Genomic DNA, 12,876 nt, shown 5'->3' on the forward strand with positions numbered 1-12,876 from the left:
GAGTCTATGAAGCAATAATGTGAAAAAACAAAGGGTAAACAAGAGGACAATAGGAAACATAGTCAGAGATAGAAACTATCGTTGCTCTTAAAGAGTTAAACCCAAAACAACAAGGAATTAACTAAGACTCAAAGCTTAAAAGTGAAACCCTTGAAAACTTAGAACAAAGAAGTTATAGTTATTTGTGTAGGGATTGAAAGGCAAAAACTATAAGATAACTATATACTTCACTTATACATAATTGCATACAAATATAGAAGTGTCTGCTATAAGGAAGAGCTTCCAAGACAAGCTCCCACCTCATCAATTGGAATCCAGAGCTTTGACTCCCTATCAAGGGGTGCCTCTTTGAGACCATCAAGGGGGTTACATTGCATAGAATAAGGAAAAGTCTTGGTTGATTGAAACATTTTGATATGTGTGTTTTTCTACGGTTGTGAGATGTTGGGTAACCTTTAGTCGAGGGTCAACACACGTTAGCCTAATGTAAATATGTTCACACACGTCAAAGAGTTCCATAATTGGGCATCAATATATCTACTCATCTGTTTAGATATAGATTATTTATGTCAATCTAAAAGATAGAAAATTTTGGCATTTTTGCTACAATTAGAAATAAGCGCATGCCCTATACAAGAAAACACTTCTTTTTATAATGTGTAATATAGTATGGATAGAAAAGAAATATTTATATTGCCAACTATGGGCATATGTCACAGTATAACCTTAGGTCTTGGTCAATGCTTTGTAAAAGGTTGTATAGGCATTATCAAAGCCTCCGAATCCCTTTAATACCACAAGTAGTGTACAAGAAAAGTTGGTGTATTTTGAGAGGCTGGCATTTTGTGAAATAACTTGAAAGTTTGCACTTTGCGAAGAATCTTGCGAGAGAAGCCAAGTAGTTGTGTGTCGACCCAGGGGCCGTGGGCAACGATACTGGCCCGCGGGCGGGCACATTGTGCTATGTTTACTTTATTGGGTGCTACTTCTCAACACAGCAGTCTCATTGAGCTTCGCAGACGGAAGAGGGCTGCGATCCACCGGGCTCTGGAGGCACATTACCCTTCACATGGCCTCCCTGGGGAAGGCTTTCTACCGCGTTGGTTTCTGGATCAGAGAGACAGGGCAGGCCCTCGATCGCCTGGGATGTCGGTTACAGGGCATTTACCCTTTCCAGGAGCAGAGTAAGCATATACCCTTTCAGGCTTCTTGCATATTTCTTTTAGTTCACAAATCATATCGAAATGAAGAAACCAGAGTAAAATGATCAGCAACGCTAACACAGTCAGTAGCCTAAAGATTGTAGCTTCTATGTGCATGTACTTGCAATGCCGTGTAGCTCTTAACGCTTATCGGATGTTAAGCTTGAGACAGTATTGTCATGAGTGGAGAGGCCTGCTGGTAGTGATACATATAGCCTAGCACATTTGTTACGCAGTAGGATCCCTGGATATTAATGCAGACCAGCCGAGCGTGCAGATTAAACCAGTGGAACGGGGGAAGCAGAACAGTACAGAGCTGTCAGTTGATAGCAAACAGCAGTCAGAGGAAGCAAAAACCCATTGATTTTTGGAAATTGAACTTGTTTTTTGATGTGTTTCTTGGAAAGGTAATATATTTTCTGAAATCAATATTGATCTTGATTTGTTCCCAAATCCTGGAAATTATCATTGTTCTTAGATCATTTGGACGTACACATATTTCCAAAACTTGGAAATGGAATTGGCTTCCATGCGTTTCTATTCGAGTCTCAGGAACATGTATGAGAAACTCTTACCGATGTAATGGGGCTCCTAGATTCAGTAATTTAGTTATTCCCAACCACTGGGGTCTGCATATGTTGTTTTTTCATTAGTGGAATTTCTAGCTTGTCTCATCTGATGTGTGCCTCCGAAAAATGCATTGTAACATTCCATACCCCTAGTAGGTTTCCGTTCAAGGAGTATTGGCATTATGTTGGCCACTGCTTATGTGGTTTATGCTGCACATACACACTAAATGAACAAGAACCAGAGTTCAACTTACGAGTCAAATTTTGAACTCGAAGAATTTGTGACTTCATAACCAAACATATAAAAAAACCTTGAACTCAATTGGTTTCATGACGTGGGATTTTCTCATTTCAATCATATAACACTTAAATCCTAGATGGGCAAAGCTTTTTTGAATTTATTTTTTAACCCAACACCATTCAATGTATCAAGCATAGTTGTGCAAGGCTTATATAGACCGAGTATCACCTAGTCTTAGATGGGCAAAAGCTTCTTTGAATTTATTTTTTAACCCAACACCATTCAATGTATCAAGTAATTTGACAATCCACATGCATTAAGAATCGTTACATGCAACAATATTAACCTTCAAGTGGCATAAATAATTATTACATGCAATAGCATTACCTTCAAGTATCTGTCATCAATACTTGAAGATTTGGAGAAGAAAATGTTGTAGCGATACTTCTTATATGAAATTATGAAGTAGTTTGTATCAATCTCTTGATTTGCATCTTACAATTGCACAAATTTGTTGTGACTAGTGGTCTTTGTCTTTTATCCTTTTTTTAATTCTTGCTACTATTGTGTTTTCTTCAAGGCTACAGTAGTTAAGCCTTTTCCATTAAGATCCTCTTGCAATTGTGTTTCATAGAGATCTAGTTGCTCATGGACTTTTGCCAACTTAGATGATCTTGCTATGAGAGCTAGATCACCTTGAGCTTTCCAATTGTTTTACTTTTTTCACCAAATGTTATATTAAGCTTGTGTAAGGGCAATGATTTGTTTCCAATGATGCAAGTTTTTGGGGCATGAGAACTTGACCCTAATACTTTGTATCTGTATGTATGGATCCACTAGCTCCAATCTTCGTGAGGAGTTGTTCGTATTCCAAAACAAGTGGAGATAGTTCCTCCTACAAAATGGTGTCTCGAACTTTGGAGAGCATAGATGGTGCTAGAATGGCCATACGAGGTCTTTCATGACTGAAATCAAGAGAAAGAGACAAGATCCAACTGGGTTAAAAAGAATATAGAGATAGGGAATCAAAGGGATGTAATTGTGTGATTTGAATGTTAATCCAAGTTAAAATTGGCATATATTTTTCTTTGCAGAATGGAAGTGCAGGACGTACCAAGAGAAAGAAAGATATTCACTTTTCCTTATTGGAGGAGGAATATGCACAAATGTTCAAAAGAAATCTGGAAAGGAATGATGCAATAAGATACAGGATGTAACAAGAAAGAAATGTAGGGAAATAAAATGTGGACCTTTGGATTGATGGGTGCATTTATCCACCCGATCCAGTCACTCAAAGGCCACCATAATTTGAAGGGCTTACATCATTTGCAAAGTTTATTTGTGAAGACAATGAAGGATTGTATGGATACATATGTAGACTTGTCACACAAGGATTAGCAAGGCTTTGGGGATGGAAGTGTGGTTCAAAGACCACAATTTTATCTCACAATTCAAATATTTGAAGTAGCTTCTTGCCGATTATAAAATGGAGAATTGTAAATCTGTTCCATATCCTCTTGTGCCACATTTCAAATTAAGCAAAAATGTCAAGTCTCTGGAATTTGAAGATTCAATGGAGTACATGCAACTTATTGGATTTCTTTGGTATCTAACTCCTATGCTATTCAGTTAGCAGTTTGAACTAGTTTTTCAACAATCCCCATGTATCACATTGGCATGAATGCTTAGAGGGTTCTGAAATATGCTGTGGGTATAACTATGGTGTTACATATTCTTGTGATGATCAAATCTTTGGATATGTTGATGTGGTTGGGCTGAAAATATTGACGATTTCAGGTCATTATTTCATGTTTGGTGGTGGGCTAGTGTCTTGACTCAGTGAGAAACAACCGTCAGTTTCAGGTTTATCCATGGAAGGAGAATATAAAGCCTATCATTTTGCAACATTTAAAGCCTTACAGTTTCTATAGTTGTTGAAAGACATCCATGTTGATCATAAGTTGCCCTTGACTATCTTCTCAAATAGTTGAAGTGCTATTGCTCTTGCAAAGAATCGTGTGTATCATATTATGGCAAAGCATATTGAAGTTGCTTACCATTTTTCTCAGGAGCAGGTACAAGTTCGAGTTGAAATGTTTACCAAAGCCTTGAATTTAAAACAACCAAAGGGCATTACTCAAAGCATATATGTTGGTCCTCTCAATTAGATTTTGAAGAGGAGATATTGGAGTATCAACTCCAATTTGAGGACCCGAGATATGGATTCTCAAAAAATAGAGTTTGTATTTGTAATGAGGACTCCTTATAATATTGTAAATAGCAAAATAAAAAAATTAGGGTGTTTGCTGCTGACATGGCAATGCTAGGTGAACTTTGTTGATATGGCATTGCACATGGTATAGATTGACTTGTCTTGATGAGGAGATCAATGTTCCCTTTTGGCCTTACATCAAATTCCAAGTGGAGGAGTGAGAATTTTAAGGGTCTTTGTCATTCATGCAAATTATGACACTTGGCATTGCATGCGTTAGTTAGTATTCAGCCCTATGTGTGAACACACATTATTGTTTGTAAAAGTGTGTGTTTAGGTGTGAACAACTTTTACACCATTTAGCATTAAATAAAAGGTCAAAGGTGTTGGTGGATACCTGAGTCTACATATTCAAGCCCCATCAATTGTATTTGCATCTCACCTATCATTATCAATCTATCTCTTTAGCGTTTGTGTCCGTGCAAGTCTCTCTCTCTCTCTCTCTCTCTCTCTCTCCATGGAGTTCCATTTGCTATAGCTTGCTAGTCCATCTTCATGAGCTACATACCCAACACAATGAGTTGCATGTGGACACTCTTCACCTACTTTACATGTGGACGGGGCAGTTTGCACCCATTTGACATGCATGAAATTGTTGAAGGGCGTTTGCCCCATTTTTCTTATAAAAAGGACATTGAAAGTTTCCCTATACATTGTTGGAGCCCTACTTGACCAAGACCCTTCTTGCAACAAAAGGAAAGCTGTTGCTGGTATTTTAAAGCCAATTCTGCAGGTTTACAGTTGATTATTCACATTTGGTTACCCTTAAGTCGGTACTTGCCTGTGCTGTGTGCACCACTTCTCTTGTATTTTCAGCATATAATCAAGTCTTTATGCTGCTGAAAGAGTGCTTTTACAACCTTCTATTGTGTACAATTGTGCATGATTCTCTACCTAATTTGTGGTGCATTTGTCTTAATCTTAATCAGCTGTAATCTTTGTTTAATCTCTACGCTATCTTGCTGTAATTCAACCTTGTGTGAGTAATATGAAGTTTAATCTCTACACTATCTTTTTGTAACTCAACCTTGTGTGAGTAGTTTGAAGTTTGGCTCTTGTAACGAGCATCTTTTATTAGTCTCCTCTTTGTAGAACCTTTGGGTCCTCTCTTTTGGTGATAATACCATGTGCGAGTGCACAAAGAAGAAGAACAAGAACATGAAGAGAGAAGGGAAGTGAGAGACTAATATAAACACAGAATATAGAAGGAAAGAGTTGCAATGATTTGAATGGAATGCTGATTACAAAGCAGACTGATGAGTCCTTGCATGCAGGCTGAAGCATTAGTGAGGGCACTGGATTAGGCTGGTGACAGAGAATGCACCAGATGATGGAGAATGTCTACCGGATGATGGAGAGAGTGCTAGACCCTTGCGAAGTGTTGAAACAGAATGACAACCAGCCAAGTGTGGGGGCTGCCTTAAGTAGGAAGCCCAGCCAAAACTGGTCGAATTGCTGCATAAACCTTGATTGGTTCAACTGGTCTGAATGTCTGACTAGTCCCACTGTTTGACATGTTCAACTATCCAGCTAGTCCAATTGTCTAATTGTACAACTGGACCAATTGTCTGACTAAAAAGCAAGGGTGCCACCTCCATCAAAACACATAAAATGATACATAGACAAAATGTTAAAGCTCCTGATGTCATTGTTTGACTTCGACCAAAACTTATAGTTAGGTGATGATTGTGCATGACACAAATGTCCGCTTACAGAATGAATTGATACTGAAAATGAAGATGAGATGCTCAGGTAGTAGAGATATCGAACCACCAGTAGCACTTCTGAAAACGGGTTGAGGGAGAGTGCTAGAGAGTGGTGTCCTCCATGTATAGATGTCGAGTGCAATAATACTGCCAAATCTAGAATAGATGCAAACAAGTGGAACTCACATAACAACCAAGGGCTAGTCAAGGATCTCTACGACTGAAAATCAGAAGACCGTGCAAAGTGTGATCACAACATGCTGTAGCAGGAAAATGTAGATTAGGCAGACAATGATCATGAAAATGCAATGGATCCGGTCCAAAACATAGGTCTAGATTGCAACTTGCCAGGCTGGGAATCAGGTTGACAGGGCTGAGAGACAAGTTTATTGCAATTAGGAGAGGCAAATGATGTTGTGGATGAAGTTGTGCAACGGCAACAAGGCTAGATTGCCACAAACAGCAGCAAACTAGACAGAGAGAGCTGGCAGCAATCTTACATAGTAGATGAAGACCCTATGGTAGCTGTTGGCAACTAGGAGAATGTCTTTGTGAAACGAGCCCATCCTTCTTCGAAAGGGTGGTAATGACCTCATTAAGCACTAATTACAACAAATGTAAAATTCACATGCACATTTGATTAACAACTCAGTCAAACGCTAAGCAAAGCATAAAAAATTCACGCCCCTGTGATAGACATTTCCCTTGAAATACTTGTAATTGTCTTGCATTGTGATGTGCCAAAAGCAAAGTATATTGCAATTGAATTTCCACAAGGCACCAAAGTAAAACAACATTGACCGCTATTGCTTAACCATGCCACTGCCAAACACTTTCTGAAAATTTCCAGCTAGCTTGACCAAAACATAATAGACCAAAAGAGTCCAAAGCTGTTGCCAAAACCTCTTGGAATGCATCCTTTACTAACATAACACCAATGGTTTGGCCAAACAACCATAGTAAAGCATAGCCTAAGCATAAATGACGGTGGAACTATCAATGGCTTCCGTGAAATACATTTGTGTCCATAAATACCAGTTGAATACAAGTGAAAAATTGATGACCATCCACTAGAAACCAGTGTTGGGATAAAGGCTTGTTTGACCTCTGTGTATAGTTCACACACAGTTTAGTTGTACATGTGAATGCACCCTTATATGCCCTAAGTATAAATATATTTTATTCTTTGTATACCAACACATTGTTGGTACACTCAAATCTAATCGTACTTTCACTCTTTTTTTTTTTTTTTCGTACTCTCTCTCTCTCTCTCTCGCTCGCTCACTCACTCTCACTGCTACACATCCCTAGCTCAGCTCCAACAATTGGTATTAGAGCACAGATTGCACGCGCTTCCTGAGACCACTGATAGGCGACAGTCAGCTCGTGAACACGTCGAGCTCCTGACGGATCACAAGCAGGCGTACAAAAGCAAGCATGTGTAGTAGGCGTGTGGCGTGCAGGCGACGGGGTAGTGGTGGCAGGCATGACTGATAGAAGCAAGTGTACAGAAGCAAGTGTGTACCTCAGGCGTGTGGTGTGACTAGGATGCAGAGGACGACGACTGTTGGACTTGCGACGACTCGCAGTCGTGACGTGACGAGGGCAGCCGAGCGCAACACGCAATGTCAGTCGGGCGTAGGCAAGCAATCCAAGCGCAGATGGGCAGTTAGACGCAGGCGATGTGACGCTTGACAGGTCATGCGACGCCTGATGGGTCAATGGACCCTTTTTTCTTTGCTCCTCGTTTTTCTTTAATAAAAATTTTGAGAATTTTTCTACTTTTTCCTTTGTATTAACAGGGGTTCGCGTACTGGAGGCACAGATCTTAGACTTGTGCAAATTTGAGCCCAAAAATTTGGGGCTTTTCTTGGTTTTGATCTCGTTCATGCTTGATAATGACGTTCAGGTCAAAAATTGCAAACATTGTGTGTGGTGACCTCAATTAAATTAGGGATTTTGCCAATTTTGTTAGAGTTTCGCTCTTTTAAGTAAAATTTCTTGACATTGGATCCCATAAATTTGGGTTTTTCATGTATTGGTAAAATTTTGCTTAGTTAGGTCAGATTGGTTGACATTTATGCACTTTTGGACCAGAGATTTTGACTTTGTGCAGAATTTGGTAAATTTTTGTATTTTTTGCTCGTGTGGTGGCTGGTTCATGTACAAACAGCAAAGATTTATTCTTGTTTGAGGACGAACAAGAGTGTGTTTGCTAGTTTAGCTTATGCTTTTACAATCCAGATCATTTACTCTTGTGTTCGTGACAAAATGACTGCAACTTCTTCCAATTCAGACATCAAGAGTTTGATGGAAATCAAACGGTTTGATGGTCATGGCTTTGACTTTTGGAAAGATTGTATGCAAGGCATATTGTTCCTAAAGGATTGTGAGGATGCTTTGTAGGAAGATAGACCCTCACAAATGTCTGATGCAGATTGGGCCAGAGTAACAAAAAGGCTGTGGCTTACATTAAGATGGTTGTCATTGATGACATTTTGACTGACATTAAGGATTTAGATACAGATTATGCAATATGGGAGAAGCTGAAAACTACCTATGAGATCACCACACCTGTTAATCGGGTGCATTTAATGCGCAAGTTGGTGAATATGCAACTGGATGAGTCAAAGCCTATAGCTGAACACTTGAGTGCATTTATATGCATTTTAAATTAGCTCAAGGATACAAATTTGGACTTTGATGATAAGTTGAGGGCGATCTTTTTGATGTCATGAAGGAAAATACAACATTAATATTTGCACCTTGGATTAATTCCAGACTTTGTAAATTCAGCCCTAGCCTATGTGTACATGTGTGAACAGCCCTTAAGTTTGGAAGGAGGGTTAGAATAAAAGGTACTAGAGGCCAAAGGCAAGACATCTTTTTAATCATTCAATAATCTTGGCTTTTCTATCTTCTTGAAATTAGCTTCTTCTTAGCCTATGAAGCACTCAGCCATGGCCGTCATGTATTCTTGAAACCCCCACCATTAATACATGATGAGGATGTCTTGGTGCAATAGACTTGTTAATTCTTTGTTGTTGCTTAGTTAATTTTCAATTTCAGTTAGATTTCATTCCATGGTTGATTGCTTTCTTACATTGGTATCAGAGCCTTGCTTTGATCCAAGGCAGGCTTTAATTCCATCATTTTCATGATTATGATCTTGGTGGGGAGGTCATTTTCATGGAAGATCTAGTTACAGGCATCATTTCTGTGTAACTGGACTTGAAGACACAGTTACATGGTTTGGTTTCTCCTTGACAGTGACTAGACTGGTTGTACTACTTCAAACTGTGGTTATTTTAGTGCTTCTTCACAGAGATATGGAGGCAAGATGGAGGTTCATAGCTAATTTGACAGGTCGTCATAAAATTTTACCCCATTTTGAAGGCTTATGGACCAAAAGAGGGTTAGACATGGCTAGAGGACACTTTAACTGTGGTTACTTTTGAGAAGGAAGGGTTTCTTCTTCTCTTTCCTCTTTCCTTCAAGCTTCCCTACAAACTGCCATGGACATTTCTTCTCAGATCTTCTTCCCATGACCTCTAGTGCTCAAATGGCTTATGCAAGAATTTTGTATGGGTCTCGAGCTACCTATTGAATACCTATATGCTTCATATCCATCTCGTTTTCATCACGTGCTATAAGAGGACATATTGCAGCAGTTTGCGCTGTTTTTACAGCCCCCCCCCCCCCTCTTGATCAACAAAACGTGATGCATTTGGAGATTATACTCTTCATAGGATGATCAAATGGAGTGCAACTATGGAGTATCCATCATCTTATACTTGATCTTTCACTCTTTTTGAAGATGGGAGCTTTCTCAAACCCTAGGTATGGAGCTTTATGACAGTTTTGGACAGCACTAAAATTTCTCAAATTTCTCTTTTTGAAGATGGGAGCTTTCTCAAACCCTAGGTATGGAGCTTTATGACAGTTTTGGACAGCACTAAAATTTCTCAAATTTCTTCATCAAGATCAAAGGGTTTTTTGCTCTATTATACTCCCTGAGGCTTCTACATACATCCTAGTACCAACATTGATTGATCTTGAAGCTTGAAGCTTTGATGGAGCATGGATATGGAGATTGCAAACCCTATGTATAACAGTTTGGGACAGCATCAAAGATTCCTGAAATTTTTGAAGCAAATCATGGGGCTTTTGTGGGCAAAGCATCTCTGAAGCTTCCTCAACCATTGTCCCTCAAGAATCCATCAACATTGGACCGACATTGAAGGAGATTGAAGCCAATGGAGGTCTAGGTATTCAATGGACAGCATGAAGCTTTTATGCCATTAAATTTTGGCATTCCCTCTCAAAATTCGGGATCTCTTGGACACATTGAAGCCCTCTCTATTACCTATTGCAACCTACTTCAAGTAGAGAAGGTAATCGGTCTTCATCAACCCTCATTTGGAGCATTCATGGAGTCATGGAGCTTTCATGGGATTAATGAAGCTAAAGCTTATCAAGGAAGGGATTATTCTTGAAGATTGAAGATCTCTTGGACTGATTTTAGAAGGATTATCAAGCTCAACTCACCTATGTCAAGCATTATGGATTGAAGGTCATTCCATCAACAATACTCTTCTCCAATCAATCAAATGAGGTACTCTAATCACTCTTAATTTCTCTTTACATCCAATTGTTGATCTCATTTCGAATTGTTGAAGAGAAATAAGAGGATTAATGAAGCTTTCATTCATAGCCTAATGCATTGCATGAAGCCTATAGGTTATGTCAGTCATTGTCTTTACTAAACCTCTTCAATTTACTGAAATGGCCATCTCTAAATGTCTCAAACTCTTCCATAATGATTGAGCATTACCCATCTACTTTCATTCACTGAAATCAGTAATTTCTTGAGCTTCTTTACTCAATCTTTATTGCCTAACCCTGACATGAAATTGATTGCCTATTTTGCCTCTTGATCATAAAAAATCATTACCCAATTGGTAAGTGAGAAAAGCTTTGTAAGCAGTGAGTCACTGTTGAGGTAAATACCCCTCCATTTCTCATTTACATTTCAGCCTTTTCAATTCCAAACTTGCATACCATGAAAGGGCAAATGAAAGGCAATTGTATTTCGTTCCTATTCCATGCATATCATACTGATTTTTAGAGCTAGAATTCACTTGGCATGTACATGCCCACGAGGAAAAGTGGATGCCGGGCGAGTTGGTAGGACAAAAGTGAGGTGACCCTCCCCTACCGATGAGGACCCTGAAGGGGAGCGCAACCCGGCTCGAGATGGAACTTTGCAAACCCCTCGGGTCTCGGATCCCACGCATTTTCAAGTTTAGGTGCAGGTACAAATCTCAAAGGCACTTGAAATCAGCCTATAGCATGAGTTTATGGGCAGTGAGTTCTTGAGATATTGGCAAATGTATGGTACTCATGAATATATGGCAAATGTATGAAGACATATGGCTACAGTAAAATGTATGCATCCTATGGTAAAGACACTCTGGTTCAGTATTAAAGTTTGGGACAGAGTATGTATGCATACCCTCATTAAAGATTGCAGTCTACATTGAGTTAGACAGCCATTTTACTGATTACAGAGGTCATTTTCAGTATGGGCAGATGTATGAGACTCTCCTACAGGGTTATGAAGTTGGTACATGCTTGGTATTGATGGTACAAGTCATTAATTGACTAGAACAGGGTATTCACTGCTTGCAGGAATTTTCAGACAGCAACAGAAAATCCCTTACAGAAATTTCTGTACTCATCCATTTTCTGCACTTGATAGCTTGTTGGATAGAGGACCCTTCAAGCTTCGAACAGAGACAAAGACCTCGTAATTTGGATCTCTAGAAGTGAAGATAATCAAGTTTTTCTACTGCAGGAAATTCAGGACAGAAATCAACCCATGGCTAGGAATAAGAAGAGAGACCCTGTTTTGGATACTATCAATGAAGAATTGAAGGAATATCAACAGGAAAGGGATGAACATCAACAGGAAAGGGGTGAACATGACACTTCTCAAGATGCCATTTACCGAATGCACTATGAGAACGAAGAGGTCGATGCAAGTTCCACCCACTCCCCTACCAATCAACCCATAGAGATGTCTCATATCTCAATGAATTCAAACAATTTTCAACAATTGTCAAATGTTATAAAGGATATGAAATCAGGCTTCGAGGGTACGAGGTTGGGTATTGACAAGCTTGTAGCACTTCTTGGTGAGAAAATGTTGCCTAAAGCTGGTCTTAATGTCCCACATCCTCATATGGCTGAAGAACCACCTAAACCACCTACTCCTAAGGTGGTAGGTCAATTTGAGTTGGAGAGTCATCTAAAGCTAAGGATTTTGTTCAGCCCACTTCACTTCAGCCACAATTCCATCAACAAAAGGGTCATTTACAGCCACATGGGCAAGATCCTCAAGAGAGAGTGCAAACAAACTCAAAGCATGATGAAGACATCCATGGGTGCAACTCTTTCTACAAGCAATTTTACCCTCAAGCAAATGTTGGTGGCTATGAGCAAGGGCATGTTAATTCAGCCCCAAACTCTTATGGGTAGTCACATGGACATGTGAATTCAGCCCCAAATGCTTATGGACAGCCACAACATAATTTCTCTACTCAAGTGCAGCCCAAAAAGCCAAGTCCCATGTCAAATCATGGTTGGAATCAACAAAATAATGGGCAGCAACCACCTTTCAACTCACCTGTGCATGGACAACCTCAAGGGTACCATGGACAACCTCCCAATGTGAGCAACACATACTTTCAGCCTCAAGGACATTATTTCCAGCCACAAAGTCATGGTATGCATTATGGACAGCAAACTCCTTATGCACAAGGGCAGGGAAATAATGAATATCCTAGGCAAGGATCTTTTGGCAATTCTTTTGGGCCACAACACC

General features: G+C 39.5%; 1 protein-coding gene across 3 annotated transcripts in view; it reads left to right on the top strand.

Annotated features, from left to right (window-relative positions):
• Positions 1–871: 871 nt before the first annotated feature.
• LOC148028273 (gamma carbonic anhydrase 1, mitochondrial-like) overlaps positions 872–12,876 on the top strand; it is a 93,871-nt gene continuing 81,866 nt past the window's right edge. For 2 of the 3 annotated variants that reach the window (XR_015692710.1, XR_015692711.1), the window contains exon 1: positions 872–1,184. Coding sequence is in view for 1 of the 3 variants with exons in the window: in XM_087690068.1 (XP_087546194.1) it covers positions 1,070–1,184 (115 nt within the window). In the remaining 2 variants the exon portion in view is untranslated. The remainder of the gene's footprint in view (positions 1,185–12,876) is intronic. The other variant, XM_087690068.1, reaches the window with a different exon arrangement.

This window comes from Lygodium microphyllum, chromosome 12, assembly GCF_053477565.2.
Source record: "Lygodium microphyllum isolate KBCC chromosome 12, Lygodium_microphyllum_v1.1.10, whole genome shotgun sequence".
Taxonomy (NCBI): Eukaryota; Viridiplantae; Streptophyta; class Polypodiopsida; order Schizaeales; family Lygodiaceae; genus Lygodium; species Lygodium microphyllum.